Raw genomic sequence first — 15160 nt, 5'->3', positions numbered from 1 at the left:
CATAGCCCTGTGGAAGCTTGCAACGCCAGACAGCTACCGGTCAGTCGCGAACCAGTTTGGGGTGGGCAAATCTACCGTGGGGGTTGTTGTGATGCAAGTAGCCAAGGCAATCGTTGATGTACTGCTGCCAAAGGTAGTGACCCTGGGAAACGTGGAGGCGATCATAGATGGCTTCGCAGCGATGGGATTCCCAAACTGCGGTGGGGCCATAGATGGAACTCACATCCCTATCCTGGCACCGGAACACCAGGCCAGCCAGTACATTAACAGAAAGGGCTACTTTTCCATGGTGCTGCAAGCACTGGTGGACCACAGGGGACGTTTTACCAACATCTACGTGGGATGGCCGGGCAAGGTTCATGATGCTCGTGTTTTCAGGAACTCTGGTCTGTTTAGACGGCTGCAGCAAGGTATTTACTTCCCGGACCACAAAATAACTCTTGGGGATGTGGAGATGCCTATAGTCATCCTCGGGGACCCAGCCTACCCGCTAATGCCCTGGCTCATGAAGCCCTATACTGGCGCCCTGGACACTGAAAAAGAACTCTTCAACTACCGGCTGAGCAAGTGCAGAATGGTGGTGGAGTGTGCTTTTGGCCGTCTCAAGGGGAGATGGAGAAGCTTACTGACTCGCTGTGATCTCAGCGAAACCAATATCCCCATTGTTATTGCAGCTTGCTGTGTGCTCCACAATCTCTGTGAGAGCAAGGGGGAGACCTTTATGGCGGGGTGGGAGGTTGAGGAAAATAGCCTGGCTGCTGATTACTCACAGCCAGACAGCCGGGCGATTAGAAGAGACCAGCGGGAAGCGCTGTGCATCCGGGAGGCTTTGAAAGCAAAGTTCCTGAGTGAGCAGGGTAACCTGTGACTTTAAAGTTTGTGTATTGAGAAGCTAAACCTGCCCCCATTTCTTTGCCCAGTTAATGTTGACTATCCTATCCAGTTACATACCCCCTTCACCCCACTTCCAACACACATTTCAAAATAAAAATAGTTCTACTTTGTTAAAGCACACCGTTTTCTTTAATACTGTATTCGCGGGAATTTTTTAAAACTGGGACGCAGACTGTGGTGCGGAGCGGGTGTACTGTAGTGGCGCGAATGCAGCTTCTAAACTCAAGGATTGACAGGCTCCGCTGCGGTGGGATGGTTGTTTCAACGGAGCCTGTCACCCCTCCTGATAGGGACTGTGTGTATGGGGGGGTCTATGTGACTTTGTGGCAGGGGGAGGACGGTTACAGATCCCCTGCTGTGTGGCTCTGTGATCCTGCCTAAGGACCGCCGCTTAAGATCTGTAACTGCCCTCCCCTGCCACAAAGTCACAGAGCAACCCACCCCCCACCACATAACATGAAAACAACCTCCCAGACTAACCAGGGTAACTAGTCACTGCATCACTGCACTATGTATGTGCCCTGCTGCTGTGCCTGCCCCCGACTATATACCCTGCCAAAGGTGACTGTCCTGTCGAATTACCAACCCCCTATCCCCCCCTCCTGCAAAAGAACATGATGGAAACAGTAGTTAACAGAAACGTATTTTTTATTATCAACCAAACATGGAACTGGGAAAGTGAAACTTGGACGGGGGCTTGTGTCAGGCGGGAAGGAAAGAACTTGTCAAATTTTGGGGAATGAGAGCCTTCTGCTGCTCGAGCTCTCTGCAGGGGTGGAGTGAGAGTTAGCAGGGACTCTGCCGCCTCTCCTTCTGTGCACTTTGGGTGAGGGGAGTATGGGACTTGGTGGCGGGGGAGGGCGGTTAGAGATGGACTGCAGCGGGGCTCTGTCCTCCTGCCTCCGTTCCTGCAGAACATCCACAAGGCGCCGGAGCGTGTCCGTTTGCTCCCTCATTAGTCCAAGCAGGGTTTGAGTCGCCTGCTGGTCTTCCTGACGCCACCTCTCCTCCCGATCCATGTTGGCTTGGTGCATTCGGGTCAAGTTCTCCCGCCACTGGGTCTGCTGTGCTGCCTGGGCTCTGGAGCAGGCTATAAGCTCCGAGAACATGTCCTCCCGTGTCCTCTTCTTCTTATGCCTAATCCGCGCTAGCCTCTGGGAGTGTGATGACAGGCTAGGTTGTGAGACAGTCGCAGATGGGGCTGTGGGAATGGGAAAAAGGGAGTGAATTCCTCAGAAAGATAAATGTAGTTGTGAACAAAGAACATAGTCTTTCTCTGTTAACAAGACCATGCACAGCACCTCTCACATGCGCACTCAGCACAAGGTCGAATTCTCGGCCTTCGCATTCAGTGCCTGGGGTCTTGCACAGCACATTTGAGAACCGTGTCAGGACAACGGAATTTCTGTTGCAGGCAGACATGGTAAGCCGTAGACTTGTGGCAGCTTAAAACTTTAATATTAGCAATGGCCTCATTTCACATTGAAATCAATGTCAGTCCCTGCTGCCAGCAATTCGGCAAGCAGGAAGTCTGCTCCTGTCCCACACCCTCGCGGCTGTCCCCGGGAACGATCCCTTTCGGCTGCCCCTCTCCCGCCTCCACCGCGTGGCTGCAAACCAGCGGTTACAGTTCTGTAAAGGAACGGCAAAGCAGTCCCAACACTAACATTCCCCTACCTCATTCAAAGCAGGTCATCATGAGCGACATCACCCTCATGAGGATCTCTGACAGCGAGAAAGAGAGAATGCTCCGGGAAAGCCTGCAAAGACCAGGGCCGTATGCCGCCATGCTGTGCAGAGCAATGATTCCAGAGTACTTGATAGTCTCGTGGCGTGGCAACGTGTCCTACTACGGAGGACCCAATAAGGCCGCTCTCCCCAAGAACCTAATGCAGCGGATTTCCAATTACCTCCAGGAGAGCTTCCTCGAGATGTCACAGGAGGATTTCTGCTCCATCCCCGGACATATAGACCGCATTTTACTGTAGCTGCTGTAGCAGTGACTAACCAGTAGAGCGGCTTGGGCAGGACAATCATGCAAAACCGGACATTGCTAGATTTTTTTTCAATAGTTGCACTGCCCATGACTGAACCGTTAAGCTAATCAAACTAATCATGAGAAACCCATTTTTTAAATTGTTAATATTCCTGTTCTGTTACAAATAAATGTTTAGATTTTTACAACACTTACTGGCTGATCCTTCCCCAGATTCTGTGTCCGGGGTAACGGCTGGGGAGGGTTGGTAGGGGATCTCTGTAAGGGTGATGAAGAGATCCTGGCTGTCGGGGAAATCAGCGTTGTGAGCGCTGTCGACTGCCTCGTCCTCCTCATCTCCTTCCTCATCTTCCCCGTCCGCTAACATGTCCGAGGATCCAGCCGTGGACACTATCCCATCCTCAGAGTCCACGGTCACTGGTGGGGTAGTGGTGGCGGCCGCACCGAGGATGGAATGCAGTGCCTCGTAGAAACGGGATGTCTGGGGATGGGATCCGGAGCGTCCGTTTGCCTCTTTGGTCTTCTGGTAGCCTTGTCTCAGCTCCTTGATTTTCACGCGGCACTGCGTTACATCCCGGCTGTATCCTCTCTCTGCCATGTCTTTAGAGATCTTCTCGTAGATCTTTGCATTCCGTCTTTTGGATCGCAGCTCGGAAAGCACGGACTCATCGCCCCACACAGCGATGAGATCCAAGACTTCCCGATCAGTCCATGCTGGGGCCCTCTTTCTATTCTGAGATTGCACGGCCATCACTGCTGGAGAGCTCTGCATCGTTGCCAGTGCTGCTGAGCTCGCCACGATGTCCAGACAGGAAATGAGATTCAAACTGGCCAGACAGGAAAAGGAATTCAAATTCAAATTTTCCCGGGGCTTTTCCTGTGTGGCAGTTCAGAGCATCCGAGCTCGTACTGCTGTCCAGAGCGTCAACAGAGTGGTGCACTGTGGGATAGCTCCCGGAGCTATTAGCGTCGATTTCCATCCACACCTAGCGTAATTCGACATGGCCATGTCGAATTTAGCGCTACTCCCCTCGTCGGGGAGGAGTACAGAAGTCGAATTAAAGAGACCTCTATGTCGAACTAAATACCTTTGCGGTGTGGACGGGTGCAGGGTTAATTCGATGTAACGGCGCTAACTTCGACATAAACGCCTAGTGTAGACCAGGCCCAAGACATGGTAGTAATTACTCTTCCAGTGAGCTTTTTTTTTTTTTTTTTTTTTTTTTTAAATACCCTTGCCAGAACATAGTCCTAAAAGCTTCTCATTGGGTTGAAAGTTCTTATGCTTAGTGTCAAGACACAGAGAATTTTATCTGAAAAATTGAGAACAAAATCCAGATTTAGGCACTTAAATAAAAATGGTCTGATTTTTTCCATGGAGCTCTGCACTCACAGTACCCATTGAGTTCAGAGCTCAATACAGGTATTCTAGGACTTGTCTACAGAAGGGGGTTAATCCAGTGCTTTTTGATGCCCATCAGATAACGTGCAATATGAAAGCCACACTAATAGCATGTACACAAACCTCCAGCATTATTTGAAAGGGCAACGACACCAGAGGTCTATGGAGCCTGGGGAAACAAGGCAGGTACAGTGACTTGACAGGAAAAGCAACTAAAAGACTTCAGGGAATACATTATATCTGGCCTTCCCCTGGGGGGTTAATAGGGAATGTCAGATCAGGCACCATCAATTTCTTCTGTTGAGGCCCGGGTCCTGCAAACTGCTTCATGTGTACAGACCTCATTGATTTTCATGGGGCTTTGTGTGGATGCAGGTTTGTGTATGACAGCTTATAGGATCAGAGCCTTAGTTTCCTGCATCTGTAGCTGTTTCAGTGCCAAAGTCCACTTCCATCCCATTGACTCACCTGCAAGTGTATTCCTTTTATTTATTATTTGTGTACTCTGTCATTGATGATAAATTCACCCAGCCCTTCATATGATGTGCATGTACTACCTTGATACATTTACCTGCCTGCCAATCCCAGGCTTTATTAATCACTTAATCCTTCTCCCCCCCCATCCCCGAAATATTATCTTAAAAAAGAAAACACACCTTTTGTATTGGTATGGAAAGTTCTACTGAATAAGTGTGCCAGTAGTCCAAAAAGTGGGGAGTGGGATCTAGAGGCCAGAGAAAAGAATTGTCTGGTCTTCTAAGTTTACCAGTGACTCACTGTTTGACCTCCCTATGCCTTATTGTCCCCCTCTGTTAACTGGTTATAATGCCTGCCTACCTCTCAGTGGTATTTTGAGGCCTTCTTGCTTGTTTGTAAAGTTAGAATCATAGAAAGGTAGGAAGGAACCTTTCCTTCTAGCCCAGTCCCCTGCACTGAGGCAGGACTAAGTTGTCTGTGACTGTCTGTTTAAAGGTGCAGTAGAACTGCTAAGTATGGTGATTATTATTCTATTTGACTCAATCGCTTGCAGAAACTCCTTTGTGAATCATTTTATTAAGAGTGAATGCTTTGTATAATTACTCATATTTGTACCTATTTTTTAAAAAATAAAGGAAAATTAATATGTCGGAAGTATTAAAACACTATTTTTCTAACTATAGGCAGTAATACTGCAGTTTCAGCCTTAAGAACTTCTTGCCTCCTGGGCTGTGCGGTGATGCAGGATAACCCTGACTGCCTTGTTCAGGCTCAAGCCATCTCTTGCTTACAGCAGCTTCATATGTTTGCTCCACGACATGTCAACTTGTCGAGCCTTGTTAGCTGCCTATGTGTAAGTACAGCTATGAAAATGTATTTTTCCCCGTTTTTAAATTTTTCAACCTTTGCCTTGAAACATAAAACATTTAAATAAATTTTCTTTAAACCAGCCAGTTATCAGTTGTTAAAATAAATTTAATACTGTGTTTTAGTAATCAGTCATTTTTAATAGGGTGAGGTTTTGTGTCTTTCATAGGTCATTCTCTCTTCTCCCCTTTCTATTTATCCATTTTCCTTCCTTCTGTATCTCTCCCAAGAGCATACCCATTACTGAGAATACGTGCTGCCATTCTTGCACAAGCCAAACTTTTGTTGTCAAAATGTATGAGTTTTGGGTTTTGCCCACCTCTTAATTCTGGCCAGTATTTCTTCTCGTTTATGCGAGGTTAAGGTTTGTTGAAGTAACTGATTACTTCTCAATATTCAGTATAAGTAATATAATTATAATTTAAAGAAATCTAGATTAGTTTACTTTCCCTGTCAGTTCTGTACTGCTAGTGAGCAGTTGTTGTGGTTCTGGTACTCAAGACAGCTGCCCCCTCTGACTTCAGTTTCCAGGCATGAGTGATAGGGAACATGTCACTTTTCAGGTCTGTCATCTCATTTGTAAAATATTATATATTACCTTTTAATTGCCATGGTAGCTGCCATGTCCCCAGAATTAGTTAAATCCAAGAAAGCAACCTAATGCTAACATGGCTGGTCAGTTCTTCGTAAGCAAAACAATGCGCGTTTTCCACTAAGGTCATGTCCACAGCACCAAATGCAAACTCTACTTGCACAAGTATTGGGTGTCCTAGTTCTATTTTTTTCTTTAATCCTGTACTAGAATCATAGGACTGGAAGGGACCTCAAGAGATCATCTAGTCCAGTTCCTTGCACTCATAGCAGGACTAAGTATTATAGACCATCCCTGACGGGTGTTTGTCTAACCTGCTCTTAAAAATCCCCAATGATGGAGATTCCACAACCTTCCTAATTAATTTATTCTACTTTGCCTATTCTTCTTCTATCTCAAGCTGTTTCCCACACAATAAAATGCCTGCTTCCATAAGAACATACTGTAGCAAGAGAAGGTTTTAAAAAGATTTAATCTACCCTCATTATGTATACATGAATTAGCTGGTTTCCCTGTAAAAGTTTTTCTCAGAAGTCAAAAAAAGAGTAAATTTTCTGGATTTTTCTTGCATCTCTACCTTGTCTGTCTTAGAGTTTTTAAGTGTTCTTTTGTCTGAGCAGCTGTTGCATATCATTAGTAGACATACGTTCTGATTTCTTATGGAGTTCACATTTCTTCCATATATGTTTAAGGTTTTCGTAGAAATGTATCTGCAAGATTCAGAGAGAGCCCCACATTACTATTGGGTTTGAGCATGAGCTTGTTTATTTTGGGAGAATTGTACCCTTTAGGGATTCTTCTTTCTTCTCCCCCTTCCACTGTATTTTATCCTTGATCTTCCCTTCACTAGTTAAAAAGCATTTCCACTCATCTTTTATGGAAGCACTCCAGACTGGGGAGTTGCTATCCTTTGATCAGTCAACTCATTAGCATTTCCATCTATTTGCAAATTTATGGAATAAATGTCTTGTCCACCGCTGTTTACAGTAGTACCTCTCTAAACTGCACAAAAAATTGGTCTCTCAGTAAAGATTTCTCAGCAAAGATTTAATAATAGTGTGTTTGTAGTGAGGTTTTGTATTACAAAGACTTAATTGTTTTTACAGAAAAATACTTCAGTATACTTGTGAAATTGTTACAGTAAATTATGGAATACTTCATAAATTAAAACTTACCTACACTTGTCAATTAAAAAGCAAAGTATATTTGTGTGTGTGTGTGTGTGTGTGTGTGTGTTCATGTTCATTTAGGCCCCAACCCTACAAGGAGGTTTACATGGGTAGATTCTTGTGCCCACACAGAGTCCCAGTGAAATCTGGGACTCCATGCAGTTGTAGATTTCTGTCTGTGAGGAGCTCATTGCAGAATCAAAGCCCTCCACACTAATACATACAGTTTAGTAATTGGCAATAGGTCTCTCAGTCATAACTATGAATAAGTGCGGTTTGATTTATACTTTTCTTATTTAGACCACATTCCTGCAGAGATCACCATGCAGGTGGACCCTGCATCTGTGCTGAAGCCTCAGTGAACTCAGTAGAACTTTGTAGGGCATGCGGTCTGCCTGAAAAATTAGCCTTGTTGTCTTAATAGGAGGCATAGACACTGTTTTGGGACATGGGAGACATAAGTACAATTCCTAGTTCTGCCACTGGCTTGCTGGGTGAGTTTGGGCAAGTATCTCTCCCTGTGCCTTAGTTTCCCCATCTGTAAAAGAAGGACGATACTGACCTTCTGTAAAGCACTTTAAGCTCTAAAGATGAAAAATGCTAAGTAAGAGCTAGGTGGTATTATATTTTAGTTTTAATACCACCATTCTGTGCTGAGGAGTTATTTGTAACAGACAGGGAGGAAGGTAAAGAGGCTCTTGTCAGAGAAACACTGTATTACTGATGTCCATTGAGACACACTAGTGAGGAGAGAGCTGAAAACACTATTGCTGAGAGTGGTTATGTTAATTACCAATTGTAATTACCAATAGTTATTTGAAGGGTTTTTTTCCTATTTTTCCAAGGCTGTTGCCAATATATTGAAAATTTATGAGTTCAAACTTTATTTTAGAATGTTCTTAAAATAGTTAATAATTAAAAGAGAACGACTTCTTATACAAAAAGTTATATAAAAACATCATCAGCATCAGCATCCCACCTTCATCTTCATTTCCCCCTTCTCCCCTAGTCCCCACTCCTACCCCAATACAAAACAAAAAAACCAGCATCTTAGAATTTTCTTCCTTTAGAAAGAGGATTTTCTTACCCAGGGCTTTGCATCTAACTGCATGGTACTTAACATTCTCTGTCAAGTTCTGTCAATTAAATACTTGGTTGTGGAAATAACCTTTTGTATCTAGTGATGACTAATATTCATTTTACAGCTAACTTTACGGATACACACTACATTCTTTTTTATATATCTCATATACATAGGATGGTTGCACGGGGTGGATGCTCAGGTTTTCAGCTATAGGACCCAAAAGAAAACCTGTTCAAATACAAATATATATAATAGTTTCAATGACCACTTTCAAGAGCTGTTTTTACATTTATTTTAACCAACGAGTTTTATGGGCTGTTGGTGTACATTTTAAAGATGTTCAACATTATATGATGAGGTATCTGAACTAAGCAAACGAGGTTTTTGTGGAATGTTTGAGATAAGACTCTGAATTTAATATTCTGAATTTACATTTTATGGTTTCCTTGCTGTAGTGAGTATCATTTTGGTATCTGTATTTTGATTTTGTCATGACTGGTTTGTCATTTGTTTTTGTGCAGGAGATCTTGTTGGATAATTCTGTGTTGGTAGGTCCCTGTGCCTTGTTAATCCTAAAATTTCAACAGTTTGCAGTGGCGTTTTTTATTTCCTCCTGTCTCTCTCTCTGTTTAACCATTAATGTAAAGTCAAATATCTTTAGCATGTCAAATGATGTTCATCTGGTATCACCCTAACCAAATCCCTTCTAACCTTTGGCAGCTGGCACATGTGTTTCATTTTGTGCACTTAATTTTGCATCTGTTTGACTTTAACATGTCCAATGCAGAAATGGTTTAAGTTAATTTTTCTGTGTTGCTTGCATTGTGTGTGTTCCCTTTTTCCCTACTTAAAATGTGGGAGAATGAGAGAGATGAAGAATGTGTCTCTTGAATTTCCCAATAGCCTGACTTGAGTGCTCTGTCCTTACCTATAAAAATTATCTGGTGAGCTGCAATTTTAAGCATGCCAGATTTCCAGGAGATGTGGCCTGCTTGAATAAGTGTTGCATTAAAGATTCAATTGTACCCTTTAAAATTTCAGTTAAAGTATCTTGCAGAGATACTAATTGACTCATTTCTTTTACAAAAGAATTGTTATGAAGAGCAAATCTTTGTATCTATTAAATGTATAATTCATAATGAGTTTTGCAGATTCGTATGCATAAGCATACGAAAGCAGGAGAGACAAATTAGTTTTAAATATAATGAAACTGAGATTCCATATCACTTTGTGTCCTTAATTTTTTTATTTTTAATCTCATTTTGAGTGACTGTTGGCTTATCAATGACAAATGAGGAGCATGACCCCTCAGCAAAGGCTCTCTGCAGCAGACTCTCAGCTCTGTCCTTTTTTAGTTACCTTAGAGCAGTGGTTTTCAATCTGTAACCCGTGGACCCCTGTGGGTCCGCAGACTATGTCTAAGCGGTCCACAAAAAGTTGTCGTTACAACAGAACAGTGGTTTTCAACCTGTGGTCTGCAGACCCTTGGAATTCCACAGACTATGTCTAAGATTTCCAAGGGGTCTGCACCTCCATTCAAAATTTTTTAGGGGTCCGCAAATGAAAAAAAGGTTGAAAACCACTGCCTTTAGGTGACACATAAGGGTAGAAGGTTACTTAATTGTAAAGGATAACCTCTTTACCTTCCATATACTTAGACACATGCTCATTTTGGTTGTTTACTCGTTATAATCTAAACGTGGATTATACAGTAAATTCTATAAACATTGGTCTAGTTACCCTGCCCAGCCACTTGACAAGCGTAGTGTATCTGTGGATTACTTTCAGGATAGTCTTAAAATTTGGGGGGGAGAACCTCAGGTGCAAGACTTGATTTTTTAAAGTTGTTTCCTTGCTCCAGGAACAATGTTTAGGTTGGCATTGGTTTTCAATACAAAAAGCAGAAACTGATCTTGTGATGTTGAAGTAATGATGCTCTAAACAGCCCTGCTGGAGAATGGTTCAGGAGAGCTGACTTTTCTCCACACGACATGCCCATACCTAACCCTGACCTTCCCTAAAACAAACAACGACAACCTAATTTAGTTGGATTATATTTTCAAAAGAAACGTTGTTCAGCATCCATTTATTATTCTCTTTTGCCCTCTCTCTTATAATCTCACTTTCATGCACAGACCTTGGAATTATTTGAGCGTGGTTTCCCGTCCCTAGTTGTATCATAATTTTCTTTCATCACTCCTAGCTCTCTATGATGGTGATATGAGTGGAGTTCATTTGGACTGAGTTTTCATACCACACTGTAATTTTGTACTCTGGATAAGAGTAAAATAGGCATTCAGTTAGATCATGATTCAACTTCCATTGAAGTCAGTGGAAGTTTTTTCACTGACTTCAGTGAAAGACGGATATGACTGGCTCTGTTGGATAATTTCACTGAGAGAACTTTAAAATTACTGTGGTTACCAAAGAATTTACAATATTGTAAACTTTTAATTTTAGATCTACAAAGGTACGCAAAATAGGACAGTTATTTGGTGATGGACTTCACAGTCTATTTCATAACAGTAATCAATCAGAAAGCGCTGGACTACAGCCGTATTGGATAGCTACTACAGAGGTTGTGAGCCATCTTACTCTCTTTGTTTGCATATTTCAGGTGAATCTCTGTAGCTGCTACTTGTTGTTGAGACGAGCAGTACTAGCTTGTTTGCGTCAGCTAGTGCAAAGAGAAGCAGCTGAGGTATCAGAACATGCTGTTGCCTTTGTTAAAGACTGCAGAGAAGACTTCACTCCAGGTAATGTACGTCCATTAAGCCTTGAGAATGCAGTGCTGGACTCATGCTGAACTTGGTTTGTTAAGCATCCTCCCTTCTAAATTAAACTGAGATGGCAGATTATTTGTTTTGTAGCATTTTTAAAAACCTTTAACTCAAAATATTTATTTCTACTAAAACATGATATTTATGTGGTTATATTTGTTGAAGCTTTTTAGGCATCTCCTAGTGATAAAACAATGCTAACAGCAATGTTGCCAAGCCTCACAATTTTGTCATGAGTATCATAATACTTGGTGGTGTTCTTAAAGCCCCAACTCCTGAAGCCATCCAAAAGAGCGAAATCTCAATTTTCATTTAAATAACTTACTCACATACTCCTAAGATATGGGAAAACGAAGATAGAATCAGTAAGTGGAGCATATCAGAACAGGTCCTGATTCAACTGACAGTGTTTCAGAAACCTGATGTACTCAGAGTATAGGAAAGTATCCAGTGTTTGGGGGTTTTTTTGGGGGAGGGTGGGGGGAAGCCTTTGGATTATATAACCCACAAGGATCTTGGCCATATTTGCCCCTTTCTGTTACCATAAGAAACTTAGGCCTTCCCTTTTGTCTGTGTGTGGTGTTCTGGGTGACCATACTTAGGCTTTCAACTACTGACAAGCTATTCACATCAATTAATTTCTTAATAAATAAAGTGATTATCTCTATAGTTACATAGTTGCAAAAATCCTCTTTCCCTCCACTCCATTTTAAGCTTATTTATGCAACTACTGTATGCGGTGTACTCATCTTTCTATGCTTGTCTGTCACACAGCATGAGAGGACACAATTATCTGACCTTGGGTTAAGTCTCTGGACCTATTTTGACTAAAAATCAGGCCTGCCACATTGGGCCTCACACTAAAATAAATGTTGCCTTTTTAGGATAGCAAATCCTAATTCTCTTATTATTTAAATTCCCCTACTTGTGTTCAGCACATTTCACTCTACTAATCAATATAAACCTGTTAGCATTAGCAGTGTTAAAATATAAATTGTGAACTTGATACCCTATGATCTCTACCAAGACAAATTCAAAGTTGAAACAGGGTCTTAGGTCAGCAACTTCAAAGTTAACATTTTTTTTAGGTGTTCAGATATCAAAGAGGGGATGGGCACAGTATGAGAACCAGTGTAGAATAGAATGCTGTCAGAAGAAGCATTTCCTGTTGGTCGGGGACTCAATTTACAGTTAATTAAAAATGCCTCAACTTGAAATCACTGCTACTTCTCTTTGCTCCTCCCCATTCTGGCTGTATTGGTGGCATGAGTTTCTGCATAAAGATCCTCACCATAACTCTCTCACTGAATGTTATTGATGTCTAAGGCCATTTTCAATCTTGTACTTTTGTAATCATTACAATAAATTCTAAGCAAACTATTGAATGACTAATTACATAAAAAAAAAAAAAACCTTAATAACCTGCTACATATTCAAAAGCTAATAACAAGGGTTAGCAGACAATGAAGAATTCTTCAGAAAGTAAAACATTAACATGGGAGTAGGGATTTTAACCAAGCTAAACATTAACATCACCACTGATTCTAGTAAATCAGCTTAATATAACACAAAGCCATATTCACATTGGACAGCCATTTCAAGACCCTGGGAAAAGCTAGAAAAATTACTGGGGTGCAGTTCATTTGGGGCAATATTGAATAATGTGGTGATCTTAAAGTTGGTTTTGTACCCAAATGGCATGGCATTAGAACTTTAAGCAATCATTTTAAGTGTTTCAAGACCAGATATTTTCTGTTTGCAATATATGACTTGTGTAATTATTAAGTACTGTAACTGAATTTCTGCACTCATGTGTTATGGCAATTTTGTGATGCATACCACGCAGGTGATAGACTGTGTTCTTAACAGACATTAACATCAGAGAAGTTGGCCTGGAGGGAGCATTGCTGAGCTTGCTGGACAAAGAATTGGATCAAAGACTATGCCAAGATATCAAAGAGACCCTAAGCCATATGCTTACATCAGTAGCAGTGGAAAAGCTCTCGTTCTGGTTGAAGCTTTGTAAAGATGTTCTTGCTGCCTCAGCTGGTAAGTGCTAACATATTCTAGCTGGGAATGTAATAAAAACAAGGCCTACATATATGATCTCTGCTTTACAGGAGAGAAATAATCAGTCTCATCTCTTAGAAGTGTACAGATTGTGAAAAAGTATATTACTGCTATTTATTTTAAATTGTTCGATTCTTGAACTTTTTCCCCTAGAATGGGAAATTACTTGATCTTTCCTGACTGCCTTTTGCATTCTGAAAAGGCCTGGTGAACAGCAACTCTTTCCATGACTAGTCATATCCTACTTGATGAAAGGCATGAGCCACAAAGTTCAAATTTCCACAAACTTTGGAGTGGAACATATCGTAACATCTGAGATAATGGTTCAGACTAGTCATTAATACTAGTGTATAGTGTGTGGATTCCTTTTCAATGAATCTTTAGTTGCTATAAAGCAACATATGCTGAGGATCTTGTGGTATTGGTCATGTGCATGTTATGCAGCTGTGCTTGTACATAATGAAATTTATTGTCCACACCCATACAGTTAGTAGAGTCTGGGTTAGTTCTAAATAGACAGAGAAAATAGCAAGACTCCTTCCTGAAATGTGTGATATAAAATTAATCTTGACAAGCCCTTTTGCTTCGGACTTGATTCTGCTGTGTTGTCAATTTCTTGTTAATTAGTGGCTGTTCTCAGTAAATAAATAAGAGCAACTAAAATCTTGAAAACCTGCAGTCTTTGAAATGTTCTGCTGAAATGTAGTCATACAAAAATTATCTGCTATCTTTTTTTACATTTCTGTTATGCTTTAATGGCATTCTGGTATTCAGAACATTCAATAAAAATCATGTTCAACCATAATTCAATAGCAAGTCAATCCTTGTTTTTATAAAGGTCTTGGCTGATAATAAATTTATGACAAGGTTTCATAATAGATTTTGGTTTTCAGTATTGAATTTTGGATATAGGACAAGATATGAGTTTTTGGCAACATGGAGGTTTGGAATAGTTAATGTTCAGAAATTTGGGGTTTACCTCTGGTCCTAGATTTTATTTATTCTCATAGCAGAAATTAAAATGCAGTAAACACTGGGGCTGTGAGGCCTTTTGGGGAACCAGAAGAAAATTCCCTTAAGCTATTGGCTCTCTGCTATTAATGGAGGAAATGATGCAGAGCTATGCTTCTAAATGAATCATTCAGAGTAGGTTGAACTAGCTACCCTTCTGAATATTCTGAAAGGACTGAATTCTAAGAATGGAGAACAAATGAGGAGGAGGAACTACAAAGAGAGACTCTTGGGAAATATTGGGTTCAGGTAAAAGTTATGCCCTCGAAAGAATCAGTTTTGGTTTAAACTATTTTGACTTTTATTTTGATTTATTTTATTCTGGGTAGTTGTGCATGAAGAGAACAACTTGCGATTTGGGACACTGATAGTTTCTGTTGTGTCTGAACTCTTTCCTGGGATTTGTTTTGTTTCATTCATAACTCAATGACACTTGGGTTTGACCTCGGCCGTCCCAAAAAGATTATGTAAGAAACAGAAGATAGTTTTGGTCCATTTGCCTTTTTATTCTAGCTCTAGGTTCTCCAACAGAAGTGGGAAGTGGTGACTCTGAGGAGAGAGATGAACTTGTTAAAAAGTTCATCTTGCAAAGTCAGCTGTAACTTTTCAAGTGAATAATCGTAATAGTAATAAGGAATATTTAGTTTCTTCATAGAGACATGTCCTATAAAACAGCTTTTGGTGCAGATACCAACACGTACTAATATCATCAGGACTACTTTAACCCTAAAGCTCAGTAACATGTAATCTACCTTGAGTCTAGTAACATGACCAAGCCATGACTGCAGAATATCTTGAGACAAAATTATTGTCCACCT

General features: G+C 41.3%; 2 protein-coding genes across 6 annotated transcripts in view; one reads left to right on the top strand and one right to left on the bottom strand.

Moving 5' to 3' along the window:
* Window positions 1-15160, top strand: part of HEATR5A (HEAT repeat containing 5A) — a 127623-nt gene that overhangs the window by 79814 nt on the left and 32649 nt on the right. For 3 of the 5 annotated variants that reach the window (XM_054025149.1, XM_054025150.1, XM_054025148.1), the window contains 4 exons: window positions 5453-5622; window positions 9003-9029; window positions 11099-11237; window positions 13131-13310. In XM_054025149.1, the coding sequence (XP_053881124.1) occupies window positions 5453-5622; window positions 9003-9029; window positions 11099-11237; window positions 13131-13310 (516 nt within the window). The remainder of the gene's footprint in view (window positions 1-5452; window positions 5623-9002; window positions 9030-11098; window positions 11238-13130; window positions 13311-15160) is intronic. The other 2 variants (XM_054025152.1, XM_054025151.1) reach the window with 1 other exon arrangement.
* LOC128835596 (uncharacterized) lies at window positions 1579-3787 on the bottom strand. Its single transcript, XM_054025153.1, has 2 exons — window positions 3086-3787; window positions 1579-2095 (listed from the first exon to the last, which is right to left on the bottom strand). The coding sequence occupies exons 1-2, from the start codon at window positions 3660-3662 to the stop codon at window positions 1620-1622; spliced, it is 1053 nt and encodes a 350-aa protein (XP_053881128.1). The 5' UTR covers window positions 3663-3787; the 3' UTR covers window positions 1579-1619.

This window comes from Malaclemys terrapin, chromosome 4 (genome assembly GCF_027887155.1).
Source record: "Malaclemys terrapin pileata isolate rMalTer1 chromosome 4, rMalTer1.hap1, whole genome shotgun sequence".
In the NCBI taxonomy this organism is placed as follows: Eukaryota; Metazoa; Chordata; order Testudines; family Emydidae; genus Malaclemys; species Malaclemys terrapin.
This window is presented reverse-complemented; position numbering and strand designations above follow the sequence as displayed.